Source organism: Anomaloglossus baeobatrachus, chromosome 4 (assembly GCF_048569485.1).
Source record: "Anomaloglossus baeobatrachus isolate aAnoBae1 chromosome 4, aAnoBae1.hap1, whole genome shotgun sequence".
NCBI classification, from domain to species: Eukaryota; Metazoa; Chordata; class Amphibia; order Anura; family Aromobatidae; genus Anomaloglossus; species Anomaloglossus baeobatrachus.
Genome location: NC_134356.1, coordinates 204,017,181 through 204,035,085, shown reverse-complemented (window position 1 = coordinate 204,035,085; position 17,905 = coordinate 204,017,181). Strand labels below are relative to the sequence as shown.

Sequence of the window (17,905 nt, the reverse complement as noted above, 5' to 3'; positions counted from 1 at the left end):
CTATGCGAATATTCGATGCGTAATGTAAGTCTATGGGAAACCCGAATAACAACTATTCGGAACTATTCGGGTTTCCCATAGACTTACATTGTGCATCGAATATTCGCATAGCGGCGACCTATTCGTCGGATATTCGCGCAGCCGAATAATTGAGGTATTCGATCATGCCTAATCATAGTCATAGTCATAGACAGTCGGAGACATTTCTGCAGCAAAATCTGCCATGTATGAATCCTCCTAAAGCTTTTTACCATATTACTACTTATCTCACCTGTGCTATTCTTCAACATCTCCTTCAGCTCTCTTCTTTCTTTCCTCATTGCTACTAGCTTGTTTCTGATCACTTCTTTCTCCTTCTCCAGACGTTCTTTCTCTTTCACAAACTTACGAGCGTCCTCCTCGGCTCTGGTTTTACCATATTTGTACTGGTTCGCATCTGAAACAAATATTGCTTTTATAGGACTATTTACCATGGAGGCAAAACCGGCATGTGGGAGAATGGAAACATTTTTTGTGTTTTGGCACTTGCTCTTTTTGCTGCATATTTTTACTTAAATTATTACCAGAATTTTTTTTTATTTTTTTTTTTAATATACCAATTCTATATAGAAGTTTGTCTTTATTGTGCCAAAAACAGGATGCGTCTAAAAGGGAAGAATACAATTTAAAAGGGAATGTGTGGATAGGATTTTTCCGTCTATATAGACATGAAGGTAATAGAAAGTTGAACAAAATGATTCCTTGATATCAGCAATCCGATCTCTTAGGTTATGTGCGCACGCTGCGTTTTTTCCCGCGTTTACGCAGCGTTTCAAACAGCAGCGTAAATGCATGCGTTCTGCTTGCCCAGCAAAGTCTATGAGAAGTCAGCAAATTCCATACGCTCCTTTTTTAAACGCAGCGTTTTGGATGCCAAATTTTTTACAAAAATCGATCCGTTTAAAAATGCAGCATGTCACTTTTTTTGTGCTTTTTGGTTGCATTTTCCACTCATTGAAATCAATGAGGTGTGTCAAAACGCAACCAAAATGCGCTTGCACTGCATTTTTGTTGCGTTCCGCATGCTTTTTTGACAAAGAACTGAGGTCTTTCAGTCTCTCTCTCTGTGTCCTTCTCAGTCTCTGTTAGTCTCTCCCTCTCCCCCCCTCTCATACTCACCTATCACTGACCATTCAGCGGCGCGGCGCTGCACGGATGTCGCAAAGCTCCGGCGGCGTCTCCTGCACTTGAAAATGCCGGCCGCTCATTATTCCATCTCGTATTCACTGCTTCCCCTGCCCACAGGCGCTTATGATTGGTTGCAGTGAGACAGCTGTCACTCAGCATTGGGGCGTGTCTGAATGCAACCAATCACAGCCGCCAGTGGGCGGGTCTATGTAGTGCAGTAAAAATAAATAAATAAAAAAAAAAAAAAAAAAAAAAACTGCGTGCGGTCCCCCCCCAATTTTGACACCAGCCAAGATAAAGCCACACGGCTGAAGGCTGGTATTCTCAGGATGGGGAGCCCCACGTTATGGGGAGCCCCCCAGCCTAAAAATATCAGCCAACAAATCGCTCGGAATTGCCGCATCCATTAGATGTGACAGTCCCGGGACTCTACACGGCTTATCCCGAATTGGCCTGGTGTGGTGGCAATCTGGGTAATAAGGAGTTAATGGCAGCCCATAGCTGCCACTAAGTCCTAGGTTAATCATGGCAGGCGTCTATGAGACATACATAATAATTAATAACAACAATCTGAGCACTATAATGCTCAGATAAGAAGTGGAGCTGAATGCATTACAATTCTTTAAAAGTACAAAACTTTATTAAATTACAAAATCACAAATATAAAACAGGAAAAAAGCCCTCAAAGTGGGGCGCATCATCCCCAGTTAATAACCCTCAGAAAAACATACAAGGATACATCCGCAAATATATGTCATATGTAAGATGTTCCAAAGCCCTGACTTTGAACTCTCGTGTCGTAAGACCAACATATATCTTGGTACAGGGGCATTCAGCCTGGTATATCACGCCGCTCGATGAGCAGCTAAGTGTCTTCCAAATAGCTTACCTGCGTGTGCCGTCGTGGTTTTTGAAGAATTTTGTTTTAACACAATTCCCGTAGGCCTTACAAAGGCCGCACGGGAAAAAAAACATTTAGGGGATTGGAGACTTCTTTGTTTTTAGTTTTTAAACGGGCCTCGTAGTGACTGTGCACAAGAATATCTCGTAAATTACGGGAGCGCCTGGCCACCAAAGATGGTTTTGGGGGGATATCGTTCTTCAAAATTGGATCAGTACATAAAATACTCCAATGTTTTTCCAAAATGGCCTTGAAATCCCTCCACTGGGAGTTATATGTTGTTATTACTCTGGTCACATCAGGCCCCTCTTTGGATCTATTTGTGGGTGCAAAGAGGAGATCATTTCTATTACTATTTTTGGCACGTTTGTAACCATTCTTGATACTCCTCCTGCTATATCCACGTTCGATGAATCTGCGGGAGATATCTCTAGATTGAGATTCGAAAGTTACTTCGCTGGAACATATTCTTTTGGCCCTCAAAAATTGTCCGATAGGGATACAATGAATAAGGGAGGGCAAATGGGATGAGGTGGCATGCAATAGGTTTAAAAACTTATTTAACATTCTATACATCATCTGTTGCTGATGGGCAGGTGTTACAACCCTAAGCTTTCTCAAGAATGGCAGCACCTAATGATTAATTTATAACTATTCTGCCATCTGCTGGCTGATACAGCAGTGATATTCCAAATTGGCTTATATATGCCTTAGGAGACCAATAGATTCATGTTGTCTCTGTTATCAGCCAGTAGTGGCTATATATAATGACATATATTTGCGGATGTATCCTTGTATGTTTTTCTGAGGGTTATTAACTGGGGATGATGCGCCCCACTTTGAGGGCTTTTTTCCTGTTTTATATTTGTGATTTTGTAATTAATAAAGTTTTGTACTTTTAAAGAATTGTAATGCATTCAGCTCCACTTCTTATCTGAGCATTACAGTGCTCAGATTGTTGTTATTGATCAGTTTTTGAAGTGTGTTCATAAAGGACAATTGATATTTAATTATACATAATAATTAATCTGTAAGTGAAAGTAAATAAACACCTACACACAAAAAAAATCCTTTATTTGGAATAAAAGGAAAAAAAAAAAAAAAACAAAAAAAAAAAAACACACCCTCTTTCACCACTTTATTAAAATCCCTAAATACCCCTCCAGGTCCAACGTAATCCACACGAGGTCCCAAGACGCATCCAGCTCTGCTACATGAAGCTGACAGGAGCGACCGTAGAACACAGCCGCTCTGTCAGCTCCATGCAACAACTGAAGTGAGCCGCACGATCAGCGATGACGTCACTCAGGTGATTTGCGGTCTCGTGTGGAGGACTTCAGCTGTGACAGCAAGTCACCTGAGTGACGGCACCACTGATCGCGCGACTCATTTCAGTCACTCAGGGGATTTGCGGTCACCGGTGAGTCCTTCACCTGTGATCGCAAATCAGGCCGCGGCACACAGACAGCCGCACGATGACAATGAAGTCGGGTGAAGTTCAACAGAGTTCATTCTGATCGCGCGGCTATCTCGCAGCCAGCCATGCTTCTATGGGATGTAGCAGAGCCGAGTGGGACCGCACTGTCAAAAATGCATGCAAAATGCATCGAAAACGCAGCGTTATGGATGCTTTTTGAAACGCACATGCAGTGACAAAACACTGCTTTTTATTTGTTACGCCAGAATGCAACGTGTGCACATAGTAATCTATGTTTTCTTATATGTAAATGAGCTGTTCCAGGATATGGGCTGGACACCGATCTGCTGGAGAAACTGCCCCCAAAGATTATTTTAAATGAAAAATGGCGTTACCATAATGAGAAATGTAATGACTGACAGTCTGCTCTCAATCACACAGCTTTCCAGTGAGATCAGAACTAATAGACAGAACTCAGCCTTTAAACAACATGGGACAAAATAATGAGGTCACACTTTTGGAAGCTTCTGATTACTCCAAAAGAAACAAAGCCATATTAATATTTGCAAATGCACACAGAAACACAGATCATAATTTTTGGAGACATGTCCTGTGGTCTGACGAAGCTAAAGTTGGGGAAAATGAGGAAGTTTTGAAGCCCAAGAACACCATCCAAACTGTGGAACTGTGGATGGCAGCATCATGTTGTGGGGGTTGTTCTGCTGCAGGAGGGACCGATGCACTTCACAAAATAGATGGCATCATGACAAAAGAAGATTATGTGGCAATACTGAAACAACATCTCAAAACATCATCCAGAAACTAAATGCTGGGGCGGAAATGGGTCCCCCAAATGGACAATGACTTGAAGCATACTGCCAAACTGGTTACAAAGTGACATAAGGATAACAAAGTCAATGTTTTGGAGTGGCCATCACAAAACCCTGATCTCAATCCTATTGAAAATTTACAGGTGCGAGCAAACCGTGTCGGACTGGTCCACTGGAGCACCGGGGAATGCTTCGGTGGGCCCTGGACCCTTATATTGTGCGGGTTACGGCGGGCTTGCTACTGTGGGCTGAGCAGGGGTGTTTCTCAGGGCCAGCGTTAGAGTGGACAGACTGGGCCCCCATGCTCTGAGGGGCCCCCAGCCTTTCCATCATAAACTGTAGTGATTGCACAAATTCTGTGCGATCTCTGCAGTTTCGGCAATTGCAGAATGACCTGTGGTGACATCACAGTCATGTGACTCACCAAAGGTCCTTGCATTGCGGAAGCCCTCAGGTCTGCACAAAATGAGGTGCGCGCAGGACCTCTCATATTCAAATGTACTCTCGTCTCTCCGGCGACCATACATCTGAACAAATGCAGTGCCAGGACTAAGGCAGAAAGGCGTTGCTCAGCACCACACCGACATACAGTCATCACCGTGGCTGCACAAAAGAATAGGACGCGCAGGCATCAAGTAGGTGCTCCTCAGGAGCCGAACATGACGTGGAGAATCAGTTTAGATGCAAGGGCGGTTGTGGGGGAGGAGCGGTGTCACTTTACAAGTGACATTATCAGGCAGTGGGGAATAGGATGGGGCAATGGGGGACAGGATGGGGCAATTAGGAAGGAGATTGTGAAAGGTGGCATAGTGTATAGTAATTAGTATCATGAGGAGCAGGGGGGACTTTATGCAGTGACGTAGTATGGGGGAGATATTATAAAAAGGGCAAGTTTTGGGGGGGCATTAAGGAAAGGGGCACTTTGTGGGGCTATTATAGAGGGTGGATATTTTGTGCAGGAAGCAATTAACAACCCGTTCTGATTCCCCTTGTTTCCACTAGCTAAAATAAAAGACCCTGTATTCACCTCTGGTGCTGGCACCGTTTAAGCGCTGTCAGTAATCACGATTCGTGGCACACATTACATTGTGACATCACGAGAGCCCCACGTCCAATCACTACCAGCTTCTGTCTCTCCACCGTAGGGATGAACTATCATTTGAGGGAACATAGGGGCCCAGGATGGGAGACTTTATCAAATAAAGGCGGCCAGGGAAAGACAGGGAAAGGTTTTGCCTCATGGAATCATCTACAAACCCGTACTGTCCATCTGTATATACTTTTACTTCCTCCCCTACCCAGGAGATGTGGCATGATCAGACCATATGCCTGTACGGTCAGACATAGCCATTACACAGTATATAGCAGGGACACATTTATAATATCTTGTCATAGAAATGTGACGCCCTGGACAAGCCAGGGGTCACAGGTAATGACATCACCACACCCTACACCCCGGTTAGGCACATCAAAGCTAGACCCAAAAATCCTTGTTGCCTTCCTCCAGGGGCTGATGTTCACACCAGGGGGTGGGCCAGGCGGTTGGCCCCGCCCACCGAGGAGATCACAGTCCTGGAGGCGGGAAAAGAGACCAGATTAGTTTTGGATGTGAGAGTGTGAGGAGTAAAGTGGTAGTAGAGCAACTATCTGAGAGCGTCCGGGTGTGTGCCCCGGACAGAGACAGCAAGGTTAGCAGACGGCGGTGACCGTCTGCAGGAGTGGCCTATCGGAGTTGCCGTAAGGACCGTGGACGGGCGGTGGCCCGGCGGTACCGGACCGGTACACAAGGAGAAGCCAGCACCATTGGCAGGGGCCTTTCGGATCCCGGCAAGGCTTGGAGTCGCCGTGAATTTGCCAAATCCGTCAGTGAAGGGAACCTCCGGGTTTCCAAACAACTAAGTCCTGATTGAAGGCAACAGTCCAACCGTATGAGAGAGACACCGCCACGGCACCAGTTTCTGAGGGCCAGCGCCTACGGGCAAAGAGGGGCTCCTCCGGCCCATATCCAAGCCGGGGAGCGGGTTACCGGTGGGAACCCATTGGAACCAACAGAAGTACTAGGTGCAGGGAAAGAGACAGTCACCGTTAACTACCGGGGAAAAGCAACAGCAGCCGTCCGTGGGAACAGTCTTTCCAGCCGTGTGTTTTACCGAGAACTGTGTCATCGTCTCAGGCTGAGTGAGTACCACCGTGCCGTGCGGCACAGCGCTGCCCCCGCGACTCTGCACCTCACCAGGCCCCGCACCCGGCCTGCCATCACCCATCCTCCACCCAATCACTGGGCCCCGGGACAACCAACCCCTACCCACGGAGGGGAGAACTAACAACTCAGCTGCTCCCTGTCACCGCTCCCGGGATCCCCATACAGAGCAGCGGTGGTGTTACCAAAAATCACCACAACCGTGGGTGGCATCACGGACAATAACCAAATTCCTTCCCCCACCACCAAGTCACCCCTTTCACTCACGGGCGAGGAGCGCCGCTCGAGTCACCACCGAGCAGCGGCAGCCGCAGCAGCAGCAGCGGCCGGACCCGAGCAGTGGGAGAGCGCGGCGTCCCCTCCTCCGCCCGCGACAGAAACATTTTACCAACACATGCAGTTGTGGATTTGTGACGTCCCTGGACTATTCAGGTCGTCACAGGGTACTGCACAAACTGCCCTACCCGTGCAGTATTCAACCCCCCATGGTTTTGTGTATCTATCCTACAGTAATGCCTCCATCAGCATTCACAAATCCTAGATACGCCTTGCACAACACCTGTCAGGCACACCAGTAGGCTGCTTAAGCAGGAATAGGGCCGCCCACCTAGGAGTCAGACAGGGAGGTGGGAGGTGTCAGTTGAGTCGAGTGGTAGCCCTTGAGCTGTGAGGTGCTCTGAGGAAGCTGGGAGTTGGAGATCTTAGGGGGGGGGGGGGGGAGTAAACTAGGTCGCAGACGGTGATCTGGACCTAGAGGAGTCGGACCCCCGATCGCAGGGGATTGACGCTAGGTGCCTGGGACTTGTCAAGGAGGACGGTCAGCAGCCTGGTCCTATCACCGGTCTGGGACCGAAGGCACGACGGGGTACACGGACCCTAGGTCGGGGAGAAGCTTCAGGCAACCCAGAAATTAACATGCGGAGAACGCACCCTTTATGGACTGTTCCCACCAGCTCAGAAATCGGGGGCACTAGCGCAATGAGGGGGATAGGGCTTTCCTAGCAAACAGCCCACTGAAATCCCAAGCGTGAGCTCCTGAGAGCAGGCTCCTCCACTTAGCCACAGTGGGGAGCGGGGCCCGGACAGCTCCAAGCTACCGGGCCACAACGTACAATCTAAAACTTAGTGCCAAGAGGCAGGTTATGGACCACCGGCAGTACTGTGGGGGACGGGACCCGGACGAGCTCCCCCGAAACGCAACGGCGTTCAGAGACTTGGTTTACCCTGTTGTCAGAGTCTGCTTCATTGCTGAGCGAGTACCCGAATGACCCCTGCACTGCTTCCCCGCATCTCACACCAGAGTCCCAGGGCCTACCCCTACCCGTGGAGGGTAACGTTATCAAGCTGCCCCGCTCCATCACCCCGGGTACTCCCAACGCCAGCGGCGGTGCTCCCCGTTTACCGCACACCACGGGTGGCGTCACAAACTACGCCAAATCCCCTGTAAACACCCCTTTACATTTGAGTGTGGCCCGTAAGCCCCCGGGTCCAGAGACCCTCGAGCCACGAACGATCACCACCCCCGAATCTGAGTGGTTCGATCCGCTGCTGGGGCGGCACAGATTTATTATTATTCCAAGATCTTTTAATTAAAATGTAAGCTACTGTCTTTAGTTAGAAAGAAATGCTGCCAAATCTGTATTTTTAGTTGTTAGCATACTAAGGCTGGCCATGACCGTACACATTAGGTGGCCGTCAGCCAAACGATGCTCTGGCCGATAGTTTGGTCAACCACCATCTCAGCTGATTTTCCCCATACACAAAAGCACTTGCGTACCCAAGCAAACCTCTGGTCTCTAGGAGGAAACCACAGGCTGACGTCAGCCAGCAGTTTATCTCCAGAAAAACAATGCGAAATTGGACATGTATGATCAACATCCTCTTTGCCCACACACAGACTGTCAGCTGAACCGGTCGATATTGGCAGGTTCATCCAAAATTAGTCTAATGTGTACAGGGGCCTCAAGGCTTTAACTAATGCATATATTTTAGCTTTAAATTTGAAGTGCTTACTTGAAGCATGGCGCTTGACTTTAACTTCAGGGTCCAACCTTCTGGATTTCTCACTACAAGATGAGGCATGACGCTTCACTTGTGTTCCTCCTTGTGAGCGGTTTGGCTCTTCAATCTGAAAACATTCATGAATGAAAATTAAAAAAAAATAAAGAAGTATGTTGGCTCCCACTACTGGTCACTATAGAGAATGCAATCAATAGAGAACTCTGGTACACATATTCACTGTATGAATACTCAACAATTCAGGTCATACCTTTTCATAGGCCACATCATCGTATACTCGAGAATCACTACTGCTACTGTGTGAAGATTTTGCCCACCTGAAAATGAGGATTAAAATATGCTGTTAGTATAGCAACTACCTGAAGCTGCCTTTACACTGAAAAATCGAACGAGCGTTCTTAAAAAGACTCATTTCACGATTATCTTGTAGAAGAAACAGGCTGCCTATCTCATGATGAACATGCAAAACGCTCATTGATAAAGTGAAATGATCTTCTGCGCAGCGCAAAAGATAGCACAATGCACCACCGAGAACTATGTAAACAGAACTAATACTATCCAGGCCATGGCAGCCTATGTGCACTGAGCGATCTATTATAGATTGTTCAGTGAGCATTACTTAGGCAGGCTTTACACGCTGCGACATCGCTAGCAATTGCTAGCGATGTCAAGCACGATAGCACCCGCCCCTGTCGCACATGCGATATGTGGTGATTGCTGCCATAGCGAACATTATCGCTACGGCAGCTTCACACGCACATACCTGGTCGGCGACGTCGGTGTGACCACCGAACAATCCCTCCTTCAAGAGGGAGGTGTGTTTGGCATCACAGCGACATCAACGCGACGTCACTAAGCGGCAGTTTAATAGAAGTGGAGGGGCGGAGATGAGCGGGACATAACATCCCGCCCACCTCCTTCCTTCCGCATTGTCGGTGGAGGAAGGTAAGGAGAGGTTTGTCGTTCCTGCGGTGTCACACACAACGATGTGTGATGCCGCAGGAACGACGAACAACATCGTACCGGCGGCAGCAGCAGCGATCTTATGAAAAGGAGCGACGTGTCACCGATCAACGATTTTTTACGTTTTTTGCGATCGGTGATCGTTGCTCCTAGGGTTTACACGCTGTGATGTCGGTAACGGCGCCGGATGTGCGTCACTAACGACGTGACCCCGATGATATATCGTTACGATGTCGCAATGTGTAAAGCCCGCCTATGGTCTGCTTGTGTAAAAAGGCAATTAAAACAATCTCCAATTGGTAATGGTTCCATGTACACCGACAATTTACAGGCTTCCCACTACAATAATTTGAATTTGTGTTTCCCTCCTAGTAACTCACATGAATGAATGACGAACTGCAGTCACTATATTGGCGATTGTTTCCACATCGACATAGTCATAGTGCAGGGCCTCGGGTTTGGTTTTGGAGCCGGTTTGCGCAAGTAGAAGACCCAACCATCGACCCATTTCTTCAGAACTGCTGGACTGTAAGAGCATGAAGAGCGTGAAATATATAGACAGGACACCATTGCATTATGTATAGCATAATGATAAAATGTTAATTCTAAAATAAAAATTTAAATAAAAGTACTACATAATGTGGTGGCACAGTGTATAAAACTGTTCCAACTCCCAAATTTACATAGCTGGCAAACTGTGGAAAATCCACTTATGGGTTAATAATTTGCAGACAAGACAAAAAAGACCCAGCACTGAACTTGCAGTGAAATAAGTCTTCTTTAATATTCAAAACTCCATAAAAACCACACAGGAAAGGGAAGGGATGGTAACTGACGCGTTTCAAGTGCATTAAGCACCCTTTCTACAACTAAAGGCCTCTTTCACACATCTGTGTTTCTGGAACGTGTGTCAACCGTTTTTTACATGTATCGGAGACACGGACACACGTAGACCTATTAAAATCGATGGGTCTGCGCACATGTCTGGATTTTCACACAGACGTGTGTGTGTGGAGAACACGCGTGTCCATGTGCTCCACACGGCGAAATGTCAGTTTTTCTCCGGCAGCACTGATGTCACACTGATGTGATCCGTGTGACACTTACTGGAGAGGACGCGTGTCTTTAAAATAAAATGATTTTCTATACTCCCTCGTTGCCAGTGCTGCTGTCTTTGGCGATGCTGCCACTTGCTTCCGGGCCCGCTCATTATTCTCATAAATATTCACTGCACTATGGATCCAGAAGCAGCAGCAGCGCCGGGGACAGGCAAGTATAGATGTTCATGCTGTCTGTATGCTATGAAGTTGTTGCACGGATAGCATACGCTGAACACACACGCACACACATATGCAACTACACCACGGACCATGCAAAACGTGTGTGTTTAGCATGGACGTGTGAAAGAGGCCTAAGGGTGCTTAATGCACTCGAAACGCATCAGTTTTATCATCCCTTCCCTATCCTGTGTTTATGGATTTCTGAATGTTAAAGAAGTATTATTTCCCCGGAAGGTCAGTGGTGGGTCTTTTTCGACTTATCTTCATTATGCTGAGCTGCACCAACTGACCCCTGCATCCTCCAATCAAGTATTCTATGGCAATACGGACATACAAGCGGGTAAGCTCTCAATCCTATCCTTGTTTGTTTAACAATTTGCATACAACTAGCTAAAAGATTTATTAATATATGATATGACGAAGGCGTCATGTATTTTTTTTTTACATTTACTATAGATATTGGCAATAAAAATGGAAAAATTATAAAATAGGAATATACCTCTAATACGGAGATTTCTTGATTCTGACATAGTATCCGGAATGCAAATGGATGCTGAGGCCCAAACCCTGGTGACACTTCACAACCACGAAGTGGGATAGAATTCACATGAGTCCGGAGATCATTGCGGTCTTTGTGGAAGTACAGAGTCTGTCCCTTTAACCGGCACCAGCGCTCTTTCCAGCACTGATTTACAAGCACGTTCAGGAAGCCTAGAACAGAAAGCACAGGGGAAGAATGAAACCACAGCCCTGCAACATTGCACAAAGAAATGCAATTACAATTTCACTCAATGCCGGGAATCGCTCGTCTAGGCTGGAGCTTGACGCTTTGACATTGAAATATTTACTACCTGTTAGAGTACAAAAGGCCAAAAGAAGCAGATGAAATTGTGTCGGTTACATAAAATGATGTTAAAAACGTACTTGTTCCTTTACGGTCAACCATGTGAAATACATTTTATTTTTTAATCTTAAGAAAATCATATGGGGAGTCTATAGTTTCCTTTATGAGCCAAGGAGCCGGGACTCATGGCTGATACGTTATGCCTACAGTGGGAATACCAAGACAAGAGGTATCCGTTACTAGTGTAGGTCAATAGAGTGGATACAATTGCAGCAAATGCTCCGTTATGACAAATATTTGGTCTGTGAAGGTTGTCCAGTACCTAAAGGAGTTGTCCTGTGAAAATGTAACACCTATTCACAGGATAGGTGAGAACGAATTGATTGATGGGGGTCCGACCATGAATACCTGCATCAATCTGATTAAGAATTTTATTTCACACTAGAAAGGAACCCCTCTGGAGAGGTAATGACTTGTTTTCACTGGACAGCCCCTTTAAATCGGAATATTTCCCCCACAATCTAGAGTGTGTAGAAGCCAGCACTGGCATGTTGCCACTTACCACAGCAGGGCACATCTTCGTCAGTAGAGGAGGTGTGCTGCTCTTCAGCCGACTGCTTCTTTTTAGAAAAACTAATTATCCTTGTAATTTTCTTCCCTGCAGCCCGGCTCATAGAACCCTTCAGTTCGGCCAGACCAGTCTTCCGACATTTTGCTAGAGTAGAATGAATACTTGTTAACATTGGTCCTCAAAGAGATATACGGTCATCCACAGACATTGTAAAGCTTGTATTAAACTTACACAACATACATTATATATTCTATATTTTGTTTAGTCTAACTTTGGAAAGACACAGGTTATTGGCTCAATATTGCAGAGAACTTACCATTGTCCCGGTTCTCCTTCCCACTGCTGGGGGAGCTGTTCTCTCCATTGGCAGCACTGTCCGAATCAGAGGTTTTGTCGTGGGATAGTCTCTACAGATAGTTAATGAAGAGACAGGAATCTATAAAATCTTTGACTATATGAATTGACTTTACTGGTGGTAATCATTGTATAATAAACATCACTGCTTGCTGACTATAAATGGGGACGGGCTTGTTTGCATCTAGTGGCCTAAACCTACACAAACCTAATACTTGTCACTGCTGAGGGTTTGATACAAATGTATAATGGATACTCTGTAACATCATGGTGGGCTCATGTATAGAGTGGAGTGGTGTGGTAGTCATTGGTTAGAGATTTACTCCGTACAACTTGGCACGCTACAGGAAATGCCTGGTCCTGGCTGGGCATGTGGACTTCGGCTGTGTGGACTGGGAACCCATGTAGGCCATATACTGCCATTGGTGTTGGCTAGCCAGAACTGGATAACTACTCATGCACACGAGGAGACAAACTACTCACTTTAAACCACAATATTTATGGTTCATTCTCTGTCAACTTCATGTTCCAACCCAGTCCAGCATTATAGCACACCGATGATGACCTTCCCTTCTAGCAGTCCCACAGCCAAACTGCTTAAAGGTCCCATCATCACTGGAGTAAATCTTTGCACTCAAGGATGCTTGCAGGGAAACTGCTCAGGTAGTTGACTAGGTTCACATGCCAGTTAAGGTTAACCTGGTACCTTGATGGTTAAGAGGCCTGGCCACTAGGGTCTTGTCCTCTGACTATTATTGTCTGGGGCCCACTCTGAGGATCGGTATCTCATTTCAACGCTGTTCACACGGTCTCTGTTAACATTTGAGGTTCACACTCTCTCATTTTCTGTCTTTTTTCCTTCTCTTTTGTTGCCACACAGCACCCACTGTATGTAACCTTCACGGCCAACTGACTACATGTCTATGTGATGCCCCTGGACTATCGGGTTGTCACCTCCTTCTTGGTTTTGGGTCCCTAACTATATGGTGTTGCCTACATCAGCTAATCAAATCCTAGATACACCCTGTACCACACCCACCAAACACACCAGCACACCAGTGGACGGCTTGAGTGGAATACAGTCGCCCACCTGGGGGGGTTGGAGAAGGGAGGTGAGGAGTGTCAAGGGAAGAGTGTAGTCTGAGAAGTGAAAGTGAGAGGAGGTCGGGAACGGGGCTCCTGGAAAACAATCTCAGTGGCAGATGGTGGTCTGGGCCTAGAGGAGTCGGACCACCGGTCGCAGGGGATCGTGGCAAGGGGCACGGACCTGTTGAGGAGGACAGCCGGCCGCCTTGCACCATTACCGGTCCGGGACCAAGGCACGACGGGGTACGTGGACCTTAGGTCAGGGAGTAGCTTCAGGCAACCAGATATTTTACCAGAGGAGAACGGAGCCTTCAAGACCCGTTCCCACCCGCTCCAAAATCGGGGCATTAGCGCAACGAGGGGGATAGGACTTTCCAATCCAAAACGGTCCCGAAAATCCCAAGCATGAGCCCTGAGAGCAAGCTCCAACACTTAGCCATAGTGGGGAGTGGAACCCGGCAAGTTTTACACTGCCGGGAGCATCAGAGAAGTAAACGTCGTGCCAGGAGGCAGGTCACGGATCACCAAGCAGCACCATTGGGGACGGGACCCAAACTAAGCTCCCCTCAGCGGCAGCGGTGTCCAGAGACTTGTTTATACAGTTGTCGATGTCAGCTTAATGGACTGAGTACCAAAGTGACCCCGTTGCACCCAACAGCACCATTCCTCAACCACCGAGTCTCGGGGTATCCCCCCTACCCGTGGAGTGTAACAACACCTGGCTGCCCCATTCCATCATCCCTGGTTACTCCCCAACTGCAGTGGTGGTACTCCTAGTTATCACATACCACGGGTGGCGTCACGAACTCTATAATACTCCTTGTAAATACCACCTTCATTTGAGTGGCCACACGACCCCCGGGTCCGGAGACCCTCGAGCCACTGAGAACCCGGATCAGAGTAGCTCGGCTGCTGACACGGGGGCGGCACATCTATCATTTTCACTCACTAGGTCTTCACAGACTCCTCTAGAATAAACCGTCACTTTCCCTGTCAGCTGACCAGCCTCATAGTGGGCTAGTCTCAACACTTAACCATCTCTGTCCCTACTATCTGTTGCTAGGCAGAAGTCAGCCTTCACAAGACAAACATTCCTACATGTAACTCTGCTATACGTCCTTATACATTACATATGACAATACCGACACTTATCACACTCTACATCACAATTAACATGGCACTATTTATAAAAGACGCAGACATTCATATTACACAAAATTATGACTGTAAATCTCCTTTAACTAGCCAGGGACCCGGAACATTTTGCTTCTGCATCTTACATTATAGTAAGTGGCGTGCATTGTAGTGCGTGCTTAGACCGTTTCATGAACGTCTGCATGAGCCCAAAAAGTGGTTTTGCTGGCAGGTATAGACAAAGATGATGGAAGTATTTTACCTTATCCAGGTCCAGTTTATGTCTCAATGCTGGGGATGCCAAAGGCTGCAATGTGTGTGGGCTGCTGGCCTCTCGGATGACCTACAGGTAGAGCACAGAATATGTATCGGTCAGGCATGCAATGTTAACAAGGCGATCAATATTATTTCATGGAATTTAATGAGCTTCTTCTGTAGTTCCATTATATCATTATTACACATCATTTATAATCACACGTATAAATATACCATACTTTTACTATACACATTTTATTCTCTCACTATTCACTCTACAGTTATACATTTTAACAGGCTCCTTACCTTCAAGACATGAAAGGGATCAATGCTAATGGATTTGGGCACATCTTATTTACTTTGCATATCTGGATGGAGGATGAACATCAGTTCCTTTTTGTTTGACAGTACAAGTGGGCATCTTCAATCAAGTAATGTCTTTCCGCCATCCACTGTGCATACATGATGTGTGGACTAAAAGGTGGCCCTATACTTTATACAAACCCAGATTTTAGTGAAACCCACCCACCATCTGATGTGAACCAGGTGTTTGCTAAATATTCAATCTGCAGGTAGGGACAAAAAGGATCGGGCACGTTGAAGTTCAACATGTCCGAACCTTTGTTCTCCTAGGACATAAACTGCTGAGAACGCATGTATCCTGGGTGGTTGGGAACAACAGATGTAAAACAAATGAGCATTTGGGTGACAGCTTTTGCAGGTGAATGAGAACTTTACAAAATTAGTGTATGGTTAAGATCACCCACAAAAGATGTGGAGAATGTCCAAGAGGATTTAACCCTTGGTTGAATAATTATGAAGGGCTAAAATAATAGAAGGACGTATGTGAGTGTGCATGTTTGTGTATCTTGAAGGTGGGAAATTAGATTGTGAGCCTTGTTGGAGGCAAGTGTATTCCTATTAACCTGTAAATCACAACTTTTTTTTTTTTAGTGCATCTTACTATCTTTTAATATTTTTATTGTATTGTTTTATTTACAATACTAGCTGTAGTACCCGGGCGTCTCCCAGTCTGTCTCTTGCCTCTGTCTCTTTACTTGTCTAGTTACTGGTCTGTCTCTTTACTTGTCTCTGTCTCTTTCCCCATCTGTGTCTCTTTCCCTGTCTCTTTACTTGTCTCTGTCTTTCCCTGTCTTTTTCCCTGTCTGCCTGCCTCTTTCCCTGTCTGTCTGTGTCAGTCTGCCTCTGTCTGTCTCTTTGACTGTATGTCTCTGTCTGTCGGTCTCTTTTTGTCTCTCTCTGTCTCCCCGCAAACATCTTATTACCTCACACATAAGCTTCCTATAATAACAATTTATTTTGTTCCTATAGCAACCACTCACAGCTCCTATTAATAACCTAATAGCTCACAACTCCATTGACTTTAATGAAGGCAGGTTTTTTTTGGAGTGTAACTAAAGCGCAGGGTTAAATTTTCCGGTCCAAACAGTGTATGACGTTCCCTGAGTCACATGGGGTTTCTGTGCAACATTTCGTGATTGTAAATGTAATGGTGCGGACTCCTTTAGCGGACGCGGACACGGACACACACACACGCACACACACACACACACACACACACACACACAAACACACACAGAGCTTTATATAATATATAAGGTGGTAACTATGCATCTGCGTGATTACCCTCATCCATTCCTCAGCCTGTTCCCGACTTTGCACCGCCAACACAAGCAACTCAGAATTAGGTAGACAGAATCGCAGCTCATGCTTCTTACGTCTCCCATCCTTGGGAACATACGTGACGCCACACAGGGGCAAGGGCATCTCTAAATGAGGATGCTGGTCTTTGGAGCTCTTATAACACTGTAAAGAGAAAGATTTATTACCATAATTGCAGTATAAAGATGTGCATGTATAGTCAAACTCAAACACTGTCTATTCTGGGACTCATTCAATTATTAGGCGTTGAACCACTTACATTAAGACCGTAGTGATTTGCAGTTTCTAACTTGTTTCTACACAAGTTTAACTTCTCCATCATAACATTATCCTACATTGAACTCGGAGTTTAAATCATAACTATTGCTTCAGGTATGAATCAGCTTCATGTGTGTATACATGAGTAATAACATTTTGCCCATTAAATTACTTGTATACTGCATTGTTCACTAATGTTCCACTCTGAAGGCTCTCCCTCGAATTTCAGTTCTTTCTGAGCTAGTGGGTAGAGATTAGCTGCTTTGACATCTCCTACAGTCCCTGACAGAAGTTGTGTCGCTTATCCATGTTATGTAAATAAAAGCTTATAACCTGACTTTAAATTCATCCATTGGTTTATAAATTACTCTTTTGAAAGCTGAAACCCTCCCAAATTTGGTTTAGGTTATGAAAATAAAGTTGCTGCAAAGCTGAAATATTGATCATTTAATGAACACAGAAAGGTCAGATTTTGTCAAGACATATGTTTTGTCGCCTTGTCATATTATGCACCAATCCAAGTTTACATCGTCATCTGTGCTCACTAAATGATTGCTTAATTAGTGGGTGTGTATAAAAAGAAACCCAGCACCCCAGACCTTCACTTGAACTGCAACTTGACCTCTGACAACATGCCAAAAATCCACCCTGTGACCAAAGCCTTGATCATCAAGAGGCTGAAGACAAGATCCACTGCAGAGATGGCTGGCACCTTTAATGTGTCTCAGCATCAAGTACAAAAGAATTAAAAAAAGATTTGAAGAGACTGGAGATGTTTTTGACAAGCCCAGGTCCGGCAGACCCCACAAGACAACTGCTCAGCAGGAACGTTTGTTGGTTAGAAAATCCAAAGCCAGACCCTCTTTCACTGCAGCAGAGCTCCAAAAGGCCTGGTCACCTCAAGTCCATGTGTTAGAATCCTACAAACTGTTGTAGTTGTCTC

The 17,905-nt window shown here is 45.9% G+C and overlaps 1 protein-coding gene across 2 annotated transcripts in view; it reads right to left on the bottom strand.

The window, feature by feature from the left end:
- AFAP1L1 (actin filament associated protein 1 like 1) overlaps positions 1-17,905 on the bottom strand; it is a 155,377-nt gene that overhangs the window by 18,257 nt on the left and 119,215 nt on the right. For both annotated transcript variants that reach the window (XM_075344629.1, XM_075344630.1), the window contains exons 7-15: positions 16,669-16,848; positions 15,029-15,109; positions 12,509-12,599; positions 12,184-12,336; positions 11,277-11,488; positions 9,878-10,023; positions 8,785-8,851; positions 8,529-8,643; positions 272-436 (exon numbers count right to left, since the gene is read on the bottom strand). In XM_075344629.1, coding sequence (XP_075200744.1) covers positions 272-436; positions 8,529-8,643; positions 8,785-8,851; positions 9,878-10,023; positions 11,277-11,488; positions 12,184-12,336; positions 12,509-12,599; positions 15,029-15,109; positions 16,669-16,848 — 1,210 coding nt within the window. The remainder of the gene's footprint in view (positions 1-271; positions 437-8,528; positions 8,644-8,784; positions 8,852-9,877; positions 10,024-11,276; positions 11,489-12,183; positions 12,337-12,508; positions 12,600-15,028; positions 15,110-16,668; positions 16,849-17,905) is intronic.